Source organism: Triticum urartu, chromosome 4 (genome assembly GCF_003073215.2).
Source record: "Triticum urartu cultivar G1812 chromosome 4, Tu2.1, whole genome shotgun sequence".
Classification (NCBI taxonomy): domain Eukaryota; kingdom Viridiplantae; phylum Streptophyta; class Magnoliopsida; order Poales; family Poaceae; genus Triticum; species Triticum urartu.
The window spans coordinates 589,790,621-589,809,013 of NC_053025.1; the positions used below are offsets into that span (position 1 = coordinate 589,790,621).

At 50.7% G+C, this 18,393-nt stretch overlaps 1 protein-coding gene and 1 non-coding gene across 2 annotated transcripts; one reads left to right on the plus strand and one right to left on the minus strand.

Moving 5' to 3' along the window:
- Nucleotides 1-4,339: 4,339 nt before the first annotated feature.
- On the minus strand, nt 4,340-4,441 carry LOC125555041. Its single transcript, XR_007304499.1, has one exon. It is a non-coding gene; the product is annotated as a U6 spliceosomal RNA (small nuclear RNA).
- A 5,679-nt stretch (nt 4,442-10,120) lies between these two features.
- Nucleotides 10,121-11,033, plus strand: LOC125554313. Its single transcript, XM_048717891.1, has one exon. It carries the CDS (start codon nt 10,389-10,391, stop codon nt 10,776-10,778), a length of 390 nt encoding a protein of 129 aa, XP_048573848.1. The 5' UTR covers nt 10,121-10,388; the 3' UTR covers nt 10,779-11,033.
- The last annotated feature ends 7,360 nt before the right edge of the window (nt 11,034-18,393 follow it).

Below are 18,393 nucleotides of genomic sequence, written 5' to 3' on the forward strand. Positions count from 1 at the left end.
TGCTCACTCTGAGATGGAGATTGGGTCCAAGAGGGTTAGGAAGCCAACTGGAAAGTGGAAGGCATATTTCACTGCTAGTGGTAATTATTGAGCTTTCTGAAAAGTTGTCTTGTTTGCACTGTATGAGTGCTGAAACCTAAGTGTTTGCTTGCTGAAACCTATGTATTTGTTTGCTGAAACTTGAGTGTTTGCTTCCTAAAACCTATGTATTTGCTTCCTGAAACCTGAGTATTTGGTTCCTGAAACCTATGTATTTGCTTGCATTATGAAACCTGAGTATTTGGTTCCTGAAACCTATGTGTTTGCATTCTTAAACCTATGTGTTTGCTTGATGAAACCTAAGTGGTTGCATTATGAAACCCGCTTCTTTGTGACTTCTGGGTAGATTCAGACAACATTGATGCAAACATTGATTCATTTATTCAAACATTCATAGATTTCACCATCCAAACATTCTTTCATACAAAGAGTTGTACAGAAATGGAAGGGATACATAGCTCAGACTCTCATTCATACTTAAAAAACTACTAGCAACAACTCTCAATCATAACGATCGAAGAAACGGCGCCACTTTGCTCTGGTAGAAGGGTGGGGAGCGATTACTGCCTGTGCCCTAGCCCACCTGATGATCTTCCCTGAGCTCTTGCGCCTGCCGCCAGGGACAAGAACTGTGAACTCATCTGAGTTGCACTTCTCCAGGATCTTCTCTGCCAGCCTCCTCTTGAACTCCAACTCCCACTCTTGCACTTCTCCAAGATCTTCTCTGCGAGCCCTTTGCCTCCTCACATCGACTGCTTGCACTGCCTCCTCTTCCTCATCTGTCACCTCCCCAAGCTCTGGATCCATCTAGGGTTTTTTTGAGGTGGGGTGTGGCGGCTGTGTTCTGGAGGGAGGAGGGTGGGTGGAGTAGGCTATTTATGAGCAGTGGAGGGTGGGTGCAGTAGGCCTAGGTTTGTAAATATAACTGGGCCACAAAGCCCAGGTACAAAGCACTAAAAACACATAGCATAAGAGGTTCAAATACATAGCATAGTCCAGCAGTGCTTATCACTGACTCCATAACATAGCATAAGAGGTTCAAATACAGGCAGAACATTCATTACAACTTAGTTCATAACTTAGCATTAAAGGTTCTAGCAGCATAAACTATAGTTCTTAACATTGGCATAGACATAGGCTAGATTAGCTTCACATTCCCCAAAATGTACACCCCATATCTTCACATCAGATTGTTAGGCCACATACTTATAAAGGCCTTGGATGTACTTCACCATCTGCAGAACACACTTCATGAATCAAGGATGGCCTTGATTTTCTCAAGTTTCTCCTTGCTTGCATGCCCATCATTCAGCAGCTCATTCACCACATGCTCAAGCTTGGCCTTCTCTATCTTAAGCAAATCTCTCTCCTGTTCAACCTCCTTCATTGCTTTCCTGGTATTCTTGATAATGTCAGCTTGACTCTGTAAAATGCACCTTTGTTCCTTGGCAAGTTTGAGCTTCTCCATCTGAACCTCCAACCTAGCACTCTCTTCTACCTCTTTCTTCTTCTTCTCAAATTCTTCCTCCTCAACTGCCTTCTGGTAATCCATGTGGTCTGCCCTACCATCCTGCCAATCAAACATCTTGGATACATCTTGGACAAGCTTTGTGTACTCAATGCACAGCTTGTCATTTTCAGTCTTAAGCTTGGCCAAATGCTTCTCATACTTCTGCTTATCAACTACCCTGCCACAATTCTGTTCATGGTACATGTCCTATAGCATGGACAAGCAATTCTGAAGAATTGGATGCCAGGGCTTGTCAACCCACTCAGTAACACCACAGTTAACACCTTCAGTCTGCATTTGGAAATTGAAATATACATCACTAAGTGCACTCAATTTCATAACAACAAATCATATCAGACTAAGAAACTGAAGGTGAGGCTTAAGTAAACTGAATATGTTGTTTAATATAAATCAAACTATAACTGAAACCCAACCTGCTTGTACAAGTACTTTCATAGATATATGCTTCCTATACATAAGCATTTTTTATAGTAACCATATCCCTCAATACCTTAATACAAGGCATATTGCAGTTCATCCTAAATAATACAGTGTACGTTCAAAAGAGCAACTTGTCAACACAATATTGTGTGGGTTCAGAATAGCAACTTGTCAACATAATATTGTGTGGTCATCCTTGTAAATACATGTGTGGGTTCAGAAGAAAATGATTCCAATTAAGGTACTATACCTGCTGCACTGGACAACCATAGAAACGCCTTCCAGTTAAGGTTCCTTCAAATGCCACACACTTAATTGGCCTCATGTGGTGCATCATGCAGGTGGGTTCAGAAAGCTCCAGTTGGCCACAGAAAAGAGGCTCCACGGTGGTGTCAGGGAGCTCCTGCATGAACACATCAACAAAATCACCTTAGCTCACACAACCAGACATAGATCGCAAATTATTTTCCCAATCCAGCAAGAACCCTAACCCTAACCCTAGTTTTCAAGCATACATAAACATAGCTCAAACAGCAACCATAACCCTGCCTACTAAATAACAGTAACCAAAGCTTACCCTAGCTCACCAAGATGAACACTAACCTAATCTAGCTCCTAGATGAACCCTAACCCTAGCTCAGCAGATCGAAAAACTTACCCAAAGAGCCATGTCCATGCTTGTGATGTCACACTCATCCTCTGAGCTCGTATCCCCGTCATTTCAGGAAGGCATGGCGGCAATGGAGCTTCCACAGCGCAAGTCGCCGCCGGCGTCAAAGAGCAGAGAGGAGAGGAGAGTGAGAGCGAGAGAGAGATGAGTGCGGGCCGGGGAGCAGAGTGAGAGCAGAGAGAGGGAGGGAGACGACTTAAGGCAGCGAGCGAGCGGGTGCGGTCCGACCGCACCGGTCGGTCCGAGTAACGGCCGCTAACGGCCTCGCCGTCATGCGTGGCGCTGACCTGGCCTGACTGGCGGGCCCGGATCGTCAGAAAACGGTTCAAAACGCTAGCAACGGGCGATTTGAGCTTTTTGAGACAGCCGTCAAGAAAAGTGGTAGGTATCAGTCACAAACAAAAAAGTGGTGGTTTTTTAAAACCCTAGCACGAAAAGTGATAGTTTTATGCTATTTACTCCAAAAATAGAAATAAACCACGGATCGAGACACCTCAACGTTGCCTGAGGGTGACAATAAAAATACCGTTTCAGCAGTGTTAACTGCCATCGACGTCGACACAAAATATTTCAGCGATGTTAACTGCCGTCGACGTGGACACGTGTGTGGTACGCGTTACATAACATCGGTGGAGACAAGCAGAGAGACAGTGCGAAGGAAGCACTCTTTTTTTACGGTTCTGCCGCTAGGGAGGTTCTACTGGAGGTCACACGCGTACTACATCTTCTTGCTTGCTTGTACCCAAAAGGTTAATTAAGTATGCAGGGTGAATCTGCAACGTATCTTTGCTGGTACTGCAAGCACTCTTTACGGTCCTGCCACGCGTATGTACAATATACTCCTGGGCAATTAGCTACTTCCTTCGTCCCATAATATAAAAGATATTTTTAACGCTAGTGTAATGTAAAAATTGCTTTTGTATTATAGACGGAAGGAGTAGGATATAGTAAAGGCTGGGTCGTGCTAGGTGAACGATCCACCCAGTAAACCAGTTGAGAACAATTATGCAGTGTACACTCTTGAGTTTACCTTTGCAACTAGGACAAGCACTCCCACGTAAAAAAAGTTGACGAACACACTCCCACGTATGTAAGTTCATGCCACGATGATTCCTGCCCACTTTAAGTAGTAACCTCAGGCAAAAGAAACTTACTAGGGGGGAGTACATTTATGTCGTGGTCAACCAATGCAAACAGGTTGCTTCATGGAAAGACGTTGCGTATCTGTCCAAGCAAGGATTGCATGGGTTCTGACATTGTTGTACATTTGGTGTCCAATTATTTCCCCATGTTGACAAAAGCTTCCACTAGTCACCATTGTAGTAGTACCACTCGTAGATCCTGCAAGCTGCAACAATGATTCATATACGTGGTACTAGTAGTTTATTGTCGCAGGCAAATTGTTCCTTACCTTAATTTTAGTCTAACCAAGCAAATAAGTTAATGATTCTAGCATCCTCGAGGAAAAACATTTTTTTGAATGTGCACGAAGGAAAAAAAAGGACCATGGATCTATCACAGGAGCGCGTGAGACGTTTGGTGCATAGTTGAGTTATTTCCCCATTCTGAGGCAGTGGCGCATATGTGAGAATAAAAAAGGGGCCTGCAATGCAAAAGTAAGGGTCCAGGGGCATATCTTTGAGAAGAAAAATGAGTTGCGTGCGAAATCCAAATCTCAAAAAAAATTGGACCATTTCTTGATTTGTGCGTGTCATCCTTGCGCAGGGGCCATGCTAATCTTTTCTGTATCGTTCCAATTTTATCGGATGCCCCCGAAGGACAAGTCTAGTCGCGGCCAGGGGGCTTATAAGCTGGTTTAATCTCCCGTTGTTAGCCAAGGTGGTGCTAAACATCAGTCAGCGGGTCTGTTGCTCCCCACATGGTGCCCCAATATTATTAGCCTCTTGTGGGCCGCATCCTATTACGCGGCCCAATTTGGTGGACAGCCCAGCTAGTTTTTCCCGTTCACATTGACCTGTCATATCATTTTTGCTAATAAAAGGGCTAACGTCATTATTAGTCTAAAAAATCATTGGCTGATCATCGTTCCTCGCTTCTGGACATGGACGCTCAATCTTTTAATCTGTTAGCAGTCACGCGCACTCAATCTACAAGCATTAAGCAAGCAATTGACTGACGCTGGGCGCTGCGGATGGAGGCGATCATACGCCACGTGTCGCGGTGTGCACAGGCGATCCATGGACCAAACGACCTCGCCCGTTAACTTATCCAGTTTCCAATCGAGACGACGACGCCGTGGTTGTCCGTGCTGCCTGCCTACGCTTTCAATTGCGGTACGCGCTTTCAACTAGGGGAACGTGCACATGACACCTGCTTATAATTGTCTTTACGCCAATTGTGTTTTCCTCCCTTCTAACCAAAGATCTACTACAGATATATACTATACCTGGCACTGGCAGTACGGATGTGGAAGACCAAGCAACGACTCAGACCTCTTTTGGTTCATATGATAGGATTATCATAGGAATAGGAATCTTATAGAAAATGAGATGACATGTATCTCAAATCCTATGAGTAGGAATAGGAAACAAGATGTCATTTGGTTGACACCAATTTTTTTTTTCAATAAGTCTAGGCTCTTTTTTATTTTTCTATGAAATATGAAGGATAAGAACCAATCCTATGTAGAAATAGGAATCCATTCCTATGAACCAAAGGGCTTTAAAGGAAAAAATCCTATAAAAATCCTATCCTCTAAAATTCCTATGAAATTTCTCTAAATCAAAGAAGGCCTCAGCGTGTATGAGATGACGAGGCCAATATCATGCTTCCGGCACGGCCACTCCGGGGTGACAAAACCCATCATCAAGAACCTTCCAATCGACTGACAACGGACGAACAACTCCAGGATTGACAAGGTCAAACCTTGTCGACGGGCGCCGCCCGTCCGGCCAACGGCCCGTCAGTCCTCGTTTCCTCGGCCTCGACGGCCTGTACCGACCGTGACATAATGACCCTGTTGACCATCATCGTTATACTACGTACTCCTAAACAGTAAACTAAAATACAGCACAACGGGACGCAGCCACGTAGGAACCCAGAAGGGAGGGAGCTTTGGTTTTTTTTTCCTCAAGAGAACGTCGTACGAACCTAGAGCTTAGCTTGTCATCACACCAATGGCGTTTCCTCCGCTTGTTCTTCTGAAATCTAAATACGCGGTTCCATGTTTGGATTGGCACGCATGGACAATTTGAGCATGCTTTTCACGCACTAATTTCAGGTTTTATGCGTGCACGGGGGTGAAACAGTAAAAAATGCAAAAAGGTCAAAGCCTGCCTCTGCCTGCCGATCCAACGGTTACAGGCAGACCAATTGGTGATTCGTTTTTGGAATAGATATCTGCAAGTGTCGATCCACCCGAAAATGTTTTGTCCTAAGAGCATCTCTCTAGCTGATCATAAAAAACAAAGGAGTAAACGGCCGAGTTTACCGGAGTATTTTTTTACTACACTAAGTTCTGATCGGCTCTAGCCGATTTCGTAAATTTAACGAAGTAAAACTTATATATGGCTTAAGCATTTTGTTGAAAACTTGTTATGCGCCTCCTCGGCTAGCGCGCCGATGGTGACCACACCGGCAACGCTGTCACCTCTTCCACTGGTGAGAAAGATCCATCAAAACCACCGGCCCGAACAAATGGGCGCCTTTGGGGAGAACACGTACCGGTCATCTTCGTCGGTGTGGATACGGACGGGCTGCCAATGACGGCGAGTGCTGCCGGCGACGCACAACGCGCACACCGGCTCAAGCTCACCATCGCGCTGCTGGGTGTGGCCATGGTGGGGCCGAGAACGGCGACTCGGAGGCTAGAGGCGGGGAGCTAGGGTGGCCATGGCAGTTCACACCTCCAATGCCACGAGCATGAAGTAGGGGAAGAGGTCAGAGGGTGATGAGCGGAGGAGGCCACCGTCGACGTGAAGGTATTGTGTCTGCAACAGCAAGGATAGGAACGTGGTGCTGGTGCTGTTGCCCTTGTTGCCGGCGCGTGAGGCTGCTAGCGCCAACCACCTCGCTGTCGTCCCGTTCGCATGCGGCATCGCCGTGTTCTGCTTCGAGGCCGTCAGCTGGGTGGGTGCAGAGCCGCTGGCGTGGCAGCTTCGTCGAGCGGGCAGGTGGGTTCTCGCCGCCGCTGGGACGGGAGGGGGAAGTGGTCTTCGCGCAGTCGTGGCTGAGTATCTTTAGGCGCCCGTTAGTAGGGGAGTAAATCTTTTATTCCCTTATACGGTTTAGGAGTTCGGTTAGATCTCACTTAGAGGAGTAAAATTTTGATAGCCATTTTAGGGGATCAAGGCTAGAGATGCTCTAAGTTAGAACTTAGTTTTGTTGAGACCAATTCTTTGGTGAAAACAGTCGACTTTGTGCAAAGTCATCTGGCTGTCCAATTCTATAACGCTAGTGGTTGGGGCGTCACCCTATGGTGTTGCTTGAGGGAAAGTTATGCACATGTTTGCATTTAAAAAATAGACGGAGTCCTCGCCTTCATCTAGGAAAACATTTTAAAAAATTCTCACCTTCATCTAGAAAAAGAAGAAAGAAAATAAAAAACATCAACGCAGCCTACCAGGAAGGGCCACTTTTGCTTAGCTCTTCATTTAAAAAAATGTGTGGGGTCATCATCTCCATGTAAAAAACATTTAAAAAATGCCTCATCTTCATCTAAAAATAATATTCCAAAAGCTTTTTCACCGTCACCTACCAGTTTGCGCCACATGGCATAGCTGGTTGGCCGCTCTTCACACGGCGTTTAATGAGTTTAATAATGTGTGTTGTTTATACGGTGACTTCCATGGACACACCACACACAGAGATATGACAATTCTACTCATCACAACAAAAAAGAAAATTAAACTACTAAAACAATGGACGCGCAGGCTAGAAGGAAGCTACAAATGGCAGTGTCATTTTGCAATCAAGCACAAAGTGTCCGTATGATTTGTGGATGTAAAGTGTTGGAAGGGAGAGAGGGTTTTGGTGGAATTGTCGTTTTATTGCTTGAGTCTCATGGGCATATATATAGGAGTATATGATCATCTTGGAGTACAAGGCAAGGTAGAATAATATCCTACGCTATCCTAGCTTTTCTAATAATCACGATACTCAACATCCCCCCGCAGTCACAACGGTAGCGACGCAGACGGTGAGACTGGAGGAGAATCCGAAGGCAAGCCGACGGACACCCCCCCACAGTCGTAATGGTCGACGCATCGCGGAGTCGTGGCTGGAGTAGAAACCAACGAGGTTGCTCAAGCAGGCGGTAGTCCTTTGTGCCGTTTGTCGATGTAGCCGAGAGCCGAGGGTGGTGTAGCCGTGGTCGAGGTAGCCGCGCGTAGAATGTCGTGGTCGATGTCGAGTCGGGGAGCTGGTGTCGAGGATGTCGCCGTGGAGCCGCGGGCGCAAGAGCGCGCCGAGTTAGCATGGGCGCAGTGGTGTCGAAGTAGTGGTGTGCCGGGAAGAAGACGTTGTTGACGACGCGTCGCGGCGGGTTTGCCAAGCCCGGGGACACATCGTAGACGAAGGCACACACCGGTGTTGTCAGCACCGGGCATGCGTAGACGGACGAAGACAAAGTTGACGAAGCGCCACACCAGGCTTGCCAGGCTCGGGGAAACATCATGGACGAAGGCACGCAGCGGTGTTGCCAGCACCGGGCATGCATAGACGAGGACCTGCACAAGTTGTACGCCATGCCGGAGGAGTCGAAGAGGCCAGCAAAGAAGGACTCGACGACGGTTGTGGCGTCAATCAGCGCGGAGCCAATGTCGCCTGCGGTTGTCGGAGTAGACGAAATGGTCGGGGTAGATGACGGCGACGCTGGCGACGGGCCGGTGCTGGACGAAGACGAAGGAGGTGGACGGGCGGCGGCTGCGTGGGTAGCGGCGGCGACTATGTGGGTAGCGGCGGCGGCGGAGCCCGGCGACGGTGCTCGAAGTAGGCGAAGAACCCGACAACATGACGAAGACCGGCGCGGACGATGGCGTTCCCGCGTCATGGGAGGTGGCGCGACGCATATCACGGAAAGTCAACGCGCGTGGACGACGAAGTGGACGGTGGGCCGCCGCACTACGGCCCGAAGGGGCGACACAGCGGCGGTGGGCAGGTCGGGGTGATGGCGGGAAGACCTCGGGGCGGCGGCAGGGACCGCGGGCCGCGGCGCGACAAGCCGAAGGGGCGGCGCGCGGAGAAGCGTGGGTCGGTGCAACCGCGGGGACGGCCTCTGGACGGCGGCGTGGACCGCGTGCCACGCTCGCTACGGCCCGACGGGGCGACGCAGTGGCGGCGCGAGGGTCGGTGCTGCCATGGGGACGACCTGGAGCGGACGGTCTCTGGGCGGCGGTGGACCGCGGGCCGTGGTACTACGGCCCAAAGGGGCGACGCAACGGTAACGCGGGTCGGTGCAGCTGGGAGAAGAACCACGGGGCGGCGGCGCAGCGGCCCGACGGGACGACGTAGCGGCAGCCCATTGCTCGATCGGTAGAAGGGCGCACTGAACTCGGGACGGTCTTCACGGGGCCTGTGGAGGCGCGCGCAACCGACGGGCCAGGTCAGTCGCACGGCGTAGATGAGCGGATCGCGGCGGCGGGCGGGTGATCAATCCGATCACGCGCGAGGTTGGAGACGCCGCTCGGTGGAGGCGCGGTGGCGGCGGAGTCCAAGATGAAGCCGGCGGCGGCGGGCGGCTATGATTGGCCGCCACATGGCGCGAGGCCACCGGGTCGGGATGATGCAGGTGTCCCGGTCGGAGCAGGGCGGTGACGGCCGACGTAGATCGACGGGCGGGCACGAAGGGCGGTGGTGTAGAGCCGCCGCATGACGCGAGGCCGTCGGGTCGAGGCGACTGGCGAGCCGACGCAAGGACGCCGCGCAAGGCCGCCGGGTCGTGGCGACCGACGGGCAGACGCGCGGACGACGTGCAAGGCCGTCGGGTCGGTGAAGAAGCCGGTCGATCGCGCCAGTGTTGGAGTAGAGGCGCACGGGATCGACGACGGCAATGGGCGACGCAAACCAGATCACATAGACCGGAAAACCAAAAAAGAGACGCTGATCAAAGCGACCGGCGAGAGAGAGAAAACCCGGATCAAAGGATCGGGGAAAAAGACTCTCTAGGGCAGACGACCAACACGGCCGGCGGACGAACTCTAGGTACAGGTGGCGCGGCCCCGGCGACGGTCATGGAGGCCGACCGCCCCGTGGGCGGCGCGCGGGTGCGGAAGCGGCGTCTGCTAGGGTTTAGGATCGGCTTGCGATAGATATCATGTTAGAAGGGAGAGAGGGTTTCGGTGGAATTGTCGTTTTATTGCTTGAGCCTCATGGGTATATATATAGGAGTACGTGATCATCTTGAAGTATAAAAAAAATAGAATAATATCCTACGCTATCTAGCTTTCCTAATAATCACGATTAGCATAAATCCGGCCACCCTCCCGCTCCCACTCCAACCATCTCCCTTCTTCTCTTCTCTCCCTTCGCCCCGAAGCTGCCTGCAGCTATGGCCGCCGCCGCTGCTCGCCGGCAGCCACGTCTAGCCTATAAATCCTCCGTCTCGCCGTATCTAATCTCTACTCAGATCACAAACCGCTGCCGAAACAACTCATCCTCACGCGCACGCGCTTGGACTTCTTCTTTCTTCTAGCTTCTTGCTTGAACCAAGAGACCAAGAGCAGAGCAGAGCCAACCAGCCAGCCAGCAGGCAAGAACCTGTCCGCGCCCATGTCTGTGCAAGTGGCGTCGCCGGCGACGGCGGCGGAGAAGACTTTGGCGACGACGGCGTGGTCGTACCCGTACGTGGAGTACATGGCGCAGTGGGAGCGGCAGGTGGAGCGGCGGCAGCTGTTCCTCCGGAGCTACCACTTCTCCCGCGACGCCGAGATCTCGACCCGCGTGCGCGCGCGCCGGGTCGTCTTGGCCGGGGCGCGACGCCTGCGCCGCGCCGCCGCCAAGGGGCTCCGCCGCCTCCGCACGCGCCTACGCCTGTGCTTCGGCTGGGCCGCGCCAGTGCTCCGCCGACGCTCCACCTCACGCCGGGGCGGCGTCCACGGGTTCCGCTACGGCCGCCTCCCCCGGAAGACGCCGCCGGCCGCATCCGTCTGCTTCTGGTAGCCAGGTCGCCAGCGGTGGCGTGGAGAGCTAGGATATAATCGTAGAAAGACAGCCAACACGGCAGCATACTTGTTGAGACGCTGTGAACATCACTGATAGTTCAGCATTTTTGTTTCTTTGGCGCCGGAGCAGAGCCTGGAGTTACAGCTAGTTCAGTGTACAGGCTAGTGTGCCAAGGACAAGTGAGATTGCCTCAGTGGTGCTAATTGCATTTGCAGAAGCTGGGTTCCACTAACATGTAAAGATTTTTGTTTATTTGATTGGCTATTCAGTACAGAATTTGGACATCTGATCGCCGCGGAGTCCGGCATGCTATTCAAGACCGCGTGCACAATGCTTTCTCTGTCCACATGAGGAAGATACAACTCATCCAGTTTGTATGCTAGACAGACTTGCCGTATGTTTGGCTGTTTACACTGGTAGAAAAAGAGCCTGTTGTCTCGGTTTTAGAACCGGGACTAAAGGGTCGGTACTAATGCCCTGTCCCTTTAGTCCCGGTTCAATCCAGAACCGGGACAGATGGGCCTCCACGTGGCCTGTGCGCGGAGCCCAGGCAGGAGACCCTTTGGTCCCGGTTGGTGGCATCAACCGAAACCAATAGGCATTCACGCGTCAGCATTTCTGTGGCTGGGGTTTTTGTTTTTTTTGAAGGGGGGGTTTGGGGGTTTTGGGGGGTTAATTTAGGTGTTTCATATATTGTGTTAGCTAGCTATAATTAATAGAGAGAAGTGTCATCTCTTATGTTCGTGCTTGGTCGACGCTACGTACTATACATACGTATAGAGAGGACTAGACACGCTAGCTAGCTAGTAAGCAAACGAAGGAAACAGAAGATCGTCATGAACATATATGCATACAGAGAGAAGTGATATCGACCACCTCTCCTTCTCCGAGAGATTGGTCGAACAACAAGTTCTCATATGTCTATCCGACACTACCGGCTACATATATACAATAATTATCTCTTACAAATATAATCATACGGACTCAGGGTCCACATAGTATTCTCCGTCTTCAGCGATCACGTGGTCAAGAAAGAATGCCGCCAATTCCTCTTGAATTGCTCGCATGCGAGCTGGTGCTAGGAGTTCATCCCGCTTCCGAAACATCTAATTTAAAGAAGGGGGTCAATACATATATATATATATGAATGAATGAAACTCAACACAAATGATGGTAATAAAATAAAATTGTGAATATTGTTATTTACGTACTTCATATTGTTCGTCAGTGTAGCCCCGCTCACAGGTCATGTGGCGGATGGACTCGCAAACATAGTATCCACAGAAATCATTCCCTTATTCCTGCCACAACCACTTTACAAGAAATAGAGGTCAATCAAACTGATAAGCAAGAATGCCAAATGGTATTGATGAAACTAGCGCTTGAATCACTAGTAGATGCGCGGAACATGCTACTATAGTACTTACTTTCGGGTGTCTAAATTGCAGCTCCTTCGGCAGTCCCGGAGCTTTTCTGGCGAATTTTCTTCAAACCCTGCCGGACAAAGAAAACAATTACTTGATATATCAGGAAATGAACAAAGTTGCTGATATGGTGGATAATGATCGATTTAACTTACTTCTCGAGTATTTGAGTCATGTCAGCATAGTCCTGGGGATCTTTTCGTCTTGAGTCTAAGACGGTTACTAGTCCCTGCTCAAGCTTAATCTCTAGGAGAATATAGTGAAAACTGCACACGCATGCATAACTCATCAATTACATTACTATAACCTTGACTAATATATAAGGGAAACCGAATACGCACAAGACAGTAACACTCACTTGAAGTTGTAAGGAAAGAGTATTATATCTTTGTTTTCATTTATTACCAACGATCGTAGCAAGTTGGCCTCGGTAGCTGCGGCATGAAATTTAACCTGAGCTGCATCTATGAGATATGTGTTAATGGACCCAATATCACCGACTTGTCTTTTCTTCAATCCGGCGATCTTCAATCTGCATAATATAATGAGGATGATTATAAATACATGCAATGAAAGAGCTGAGCTATATAGAGAGACTTAATGACAGAAGTAGTACTACTTACAGACAGTAGCAGGCGACCGTTGTTTTATCGAGGGCCAATTGATTGAAAAACTGAAAGAACTCCTCAAATGGAACAGGCAACAGTTCAATTCCAACGAGGTCATGCTCCTTTTTAACTTTCACATACAAAGTACTCCTCCCCCCAGAGTCTCTGCAGATTTTCAAGTACCAATCATGCAATCTTCGCATCATCGTTGATAGAGATCTTTCATCTTTGACGAGAGGCTTCCCGTATTCGTATCTTTGTATCTGCACCTCCATGAAATCATAATGTACATCGTCGGGCAGGTAATCGCCAAGATTGCTATAACCGGGCACCATCCTCGGATCATTAGCGACGTTGTCGCTAGGCACCTTGAGCGGGGGGCACGATTGCTTGGCTTGTTCGCCAAGCTGGGCAATTTGTTTCCCAGCTCGTCGTTCTTTCAGCCTTTGATCACTGACAGTACTTCCCGACCGCTCCGCTTCGGCAAATTCCTTTCCAATAATGCACTCATAGTTTCCTTTTGGCGGAGACTTGGGTGGTTTTGTCAGGGCAGCCAGAGTGCGCTTCGCTTTCACCGGATCTACCTTCTCCTCCGGAGGTGGATGTTTCTTTGCTTTCACCCCTTCAAAGTAGTTCCTCACTTCTTCTCGTACGATCTCGGCGTTCTCCTCCGGGGTCCTCTCGTATGTCAACTTCTGTGGAGTCTTCAGAGAAGGACCAAATCTGTATTTCCTCCCGCCTCTGGTTGTACTGCTAGACGCCGGCCGAGCAGACGGAGCGGTTGTCTTCTTTACTTGCTTACGAGGCGGAGGAGAAGGACTACGACGCGCTGGAGCACCCGGAGCGGCGGCAGGTCTCTTCCGCCCTTGCTGACAAGGCGGAGAAGGAGGAGGCTGGCTGCTCGGGCGCGTCGGCGCAGGCGGAGAAGGAGGCGGAGTGCCGCCACGCGCTGGAGAAGGAGCCGGTCGAGTGCCCTGATCGTCACTCACCGGAGGAGGAGGCGGTGGAGGAGGCGGAGTGCCCTGACTCGCCGAAGGAGGCGGCGGTGGAGGAGGCGGAGTGCCCTGACTTGTCGAAGGAGGAGGAGGAGGCGGAGGCGTCCAGTTCGGAAGGTTGATGAGCTCCTTCCGCCATAGGCATGGAGTCTTCAGAGTAGACCCCAGCCTAGTCTCCCCTTCACTGGTAGGGTGGTCAAACTGGAGGTCCTCAAATCCCTCCGTTATTTCATCCACCATCACCTTAGCATATCCTTCTGGAATCGGCCGGCAGTGAAAAGTTGCGCCGGGTTCAGTAGGATAAACAGAGCCAACAGCCGCCTTGACCTTCAAATTCATCCATTGCGTCATAAGGTGGCAATTTTGAGATTCCGTGATAGCATCCACGGGATAGCTGGCAGGAGCCGTCAAGGCATGCTCCGGCTGAAGCAGCTCGGTGGAAGCCACGCTGCTTCTCCGCTGAGATGGCGGGGTAGCTTCGGGGGAAGCTTCGGCAGTACGTTTGCTGCGATTTGCTTCTCGTTCCTCTATCTCTTGTACCCTTGCTTGCAGCGCCTACATTTGGGTCTGCTGCACTTTTTTTCCTCCTCTCATGGGATTTGTAACCGCCTGCGTCCGGAAACCCAACCTTCCACGGAATGGAGCCTGGCGTGCCTCGTGTCCGTCCAGGGTGCTCAGGATTCCCGAGGGCCATTGTGAGCTCGTCGTTCTCTCTGTCTGGAAAGAACGTCCCTTGCCGCGCTGCTTCGATATAGTGCTGAAGCTTCCTGACTGGTATGTCCATTTGATCGTTCGTCCAAATGCACTTCCCTGTTACAGGGTCCAAGGTTCCGCCAGCCCCGAAGAACCAAGTCCGGCAACGGTCTGGCCAGTTAATTGTCTCTGGTTCGATCCCTTTATCAACCAGATCATTCTCAGTCTTGGCCCACTTAGGCCGGGCACGAGGTAGCCACCTGACCCCGTGCGATGGTGATGCTTCTTCTTCGCAGCATTTTGCTTGTTTGTCGCCGACATCTTCTTACTCTTTTCCGATGTCTTGTGAGCCACAAATGCGGGCCAGTGATTTGTGATCTTCTCATATCTGCCCTTGAATTCTGGTGTCTCGTTATTTTTGGCAAACTTATTCAGCTCTTTCTTCCACCTCCTGAATAGTTCTGTCATACTCTTAAGAGCAAAAGACTTGATTAATTGCTCCTTAACTGGCTTCTCTGGATTATCCTCTGGCGGTAGGGTGAAATTTGACTTCAGCTCAGTCCAAAGATCATTTTTCTGCATATCATTGACATAAGACACCTCAGGGTCATCTGTAGCCGGCTTAAACCATTGTTGGATGCTGACCGGGATCTTGTCCCTAACCAAAACCCCGCACTGAGCAACAAATGCGCTCTTTGTCCGGAGGGGTTCAATCGGTTGGCCGTCGGGCGCGATTGCTATGATCTCAAACTTTTCATCCGAGCTTAACTTTTTCTTCGGGCCTCGTCTCTTTACCGAAGTTGTGCTCGATCCGGAGGGCTAGAAAAAAGAACAAAGACTTAATTAATATGTGTACATACCAAAACAATGAATGCATCAGTTAGCTACTTAGTAGAAGATTAACTAATATATATACCTGGCCGGACTCGGTTCGGTCACCGGAGACGTCATCACGGTCTCCTTCTTGCACCGGCATTGGGTCACTGGAGCCGTCCTCACGGTCTCCTTCTTGCACTGGCATTAGGTCACCGGAGCCATCATAATCATAGCCAGCTGCTTCCAGACCATCGGTGTCGTTGAGAAACAACGAGGAGACGGCATCACTTCCTCGTGCGATTATGTCCCCCAACAACTCTTCTTGTACTTCGTCTCGGGCAGTGTCCATAGTTTCTACAAATATTGACAACATGGCAATTATTATTCAAACATGACAGATGGATATATTAGTGGCAAACGTAGAACTAATATTAATTAGTGGCCCTCGACGCTGCTTCTCTAGGGTTTGGGGTGGCCTCGACGCTGCTTCTGTAGGGTTTGGGGTGGCCTCGACGCTGCTTCTCTAGGGTTTGAGGTGGCCTCGACAACGCTTCAAGGATAAAAAAAAGAGGAAGAAGAAGAAAAAAAAGAGAAGAAGAATTTCGGAAACGAGGGTCATCGAGGGTCAGGGTCGCCGAACGGTAGAGGAAACCCTAAATAGCAAGTATCGTGGGTGTGAGATACATGTGGCCGTCGGTGTCGGACACTACATCCAAGTCCCACAAGTGACGTGGGCGTCGAAGCCCGCGCCACTTGTGGGACGTGGATGTAGTGTCTGACACCGACGGTACATGTATCTCACACCGACGATACTTCCTATTTAGGGTTTCTCCTCTACCGCTCGGCGACCCTCGACGCCCCTCGTTCCCGATAAAATAAAGAGGAAGAAGAAGAAAAAAAAGAGGAGAAGAAAGAATAGAGGAGAAGAACTCCTCTATTCTTTCTTCTCCTCTTTTTTTCTTCTTCCTCTTCTTTTTTTATCCTCTTCTTCCTCTCATGTTCGAGAGGATCGCCGAGGGGTCGGGAGGTTGCCTAGTGTCAAAGGTTTCAACAAAACCATGTCTTCATCATTAGGCGAAAGTAACAGGTGCATGATGGTACGAAGCTCTCCAAAGTTATTTTGGAACAGAGTCCCACATAGGATAATTCGCTTTTTGGTACAAAGTTCAGCAAGAACCTTCCAAATATCGTTATTTGGAAGGCCTTTGCTGAAATTCATACAAAAAGGCAAATTATCCTATCCGAGACACCATTCCAAAATAACTTTGGAGGACTTCGTCATGCCCTGGTTACTTCCGGCTAATGATGAAGCCATGGATTTCTTCAATACTTTGACACTAGGAAACCTCTCTCGACCCCTCGGCAATCCTCGACACCTCGAACCCTCGACGACCCTGGAACCCTCGACCCTCGATCCCTCGACCCTATAGAACCCTCGAACCCTCGACCCTTAAACCCTCGACCCTTGACCCCTTAAGAAGAGGAAGAAGAAGAAAAAAAGAGGAGAAGAAGAAAGAATAGAGGAGAAGAAGTTTTCTTCTCCTCTATTCCTTCTTCTTCTCCTCTTTTTTTTCTCCTCTTCTTCTCGACCCTCGCCCCCTCGAATACTTGGCGACCCTCAACCCTCTACCCTAGCTAGTTCCCGACCCTCGCCCCCTCGATCCCTCGAACACTCGGCAACCCTCGACCCTCTACCCTAGTTAGTTCCCGACCCTCGCCCCCACGAACCCTCGAACATTCGGTGACCCTCGAACCCTCGGCGACCCCCTCCCCCCATCAAGTCAAAGTTATCGGGGAGGGGGTATATCGACCCCCCTCATGTCGAAGTTATCTGGTAGGGGGTATATCGACAACGACATACCCGATACATACATACATACATAGCCACATGCATCCATACATATATGAACAAAATTAATATCTACTAATTAACAACCTAAATAAAAAAACTAATACATATCTGCATGCACACACATACACATATATACACATATACACTACACACATGCATACATATCTCAAAAAACTAACAGAGGCGGGCGATGGAGGCGGGGTGCGGCGGCAAACCGGCGGCGGCGCTGCAAGCGGAGCGCGGCCAGGCGGCGGCGTCGAGGCAGAGCACGGCGGGCGGCGGCAGCGAACCGGCGGCGGCGCGGCAAGCGGAGCACGGTCAGGCGGCGTCGTCGGGGCAGAGCACGGCGGGCGGCGGCGTCGGGGCGCGACAAGAGAGCACGGCGGGCGGCGGCGGCGGCAGGGGGGGAGGAGGAGAGGAGGGGAACGGCACGGCGGCTCACAGTGGGAGCGGGCCGGGAAGGCGTCGGGGTAGGGCTCGGCGGCGGCGGCGAGGACGACGAAGTGGAGCAGCCTGACGGCGTCGGGGTAGGGCTCGGTGGTGGCGGAGGCGACGACGAGGGGCAGGGCTCGGCGGCGGCGATGACGCAAGAGGGGCAGCCTGGCGGCGTCGACGATGAGGAATGGGAGCAGTTGGTGGAAATTTCCCAAGTGTTGTATATATAGCGAGAGCATTGGTCCCCGTTCGTGGCACGAACCGGGGCGAATGCCTACCTATGGTCCCGGTTCGTGCCACCAACCGGGACCAAAGACCAATTTTCAGCAGCCCAAAGGGCGGGAAGCGGCGGCCTTTGGTCCCGGTTGGTGGCACCAACCGGGACTACAGAGGGGCATTGGTCACGGTTCGTGGCACCAACCGTGACCAATGCCCCCTTTAGTCCCGGTTGGTACCACCAACCGGGACCAAAGGCCTTGTGCTGCCCCGCGCCCAAATGTTTAGTCCCACCTCGCTAGTTGAGAGGGAGCCGCGCCTGTTTATAAGGTGCGGTGCGCCTTCCCTCTCGAGCTCCTCTCTAAAGCACGCTTTCGGGTCTAACCGTGCAATGTGTGCCTGTGGGCCTACTGGGCCTCCCGCGGGCCTGAATCCTGGCCCATGGTAGGGTTTCTAGTCGTATTCAGGCCGTGGGTGCCCAGTAGGTGGCACTTTTTTTGTTTTTTTGTTTCTACTTACAACAAAATACTTATTGTTGCTATATTTAATTTTTTTCCAGTTTTTTTTGTTTTC

What these genes read in the sequence shown, in the direction of transcription:
- LOC125554313 (XM_048717891.1), top strand. Translation starts at nt 10,389, where the DNA reads ATGTCTGTGCAAGTGGCGTCGCCGGCGACGGCGGCGGAGAAGACTTTG.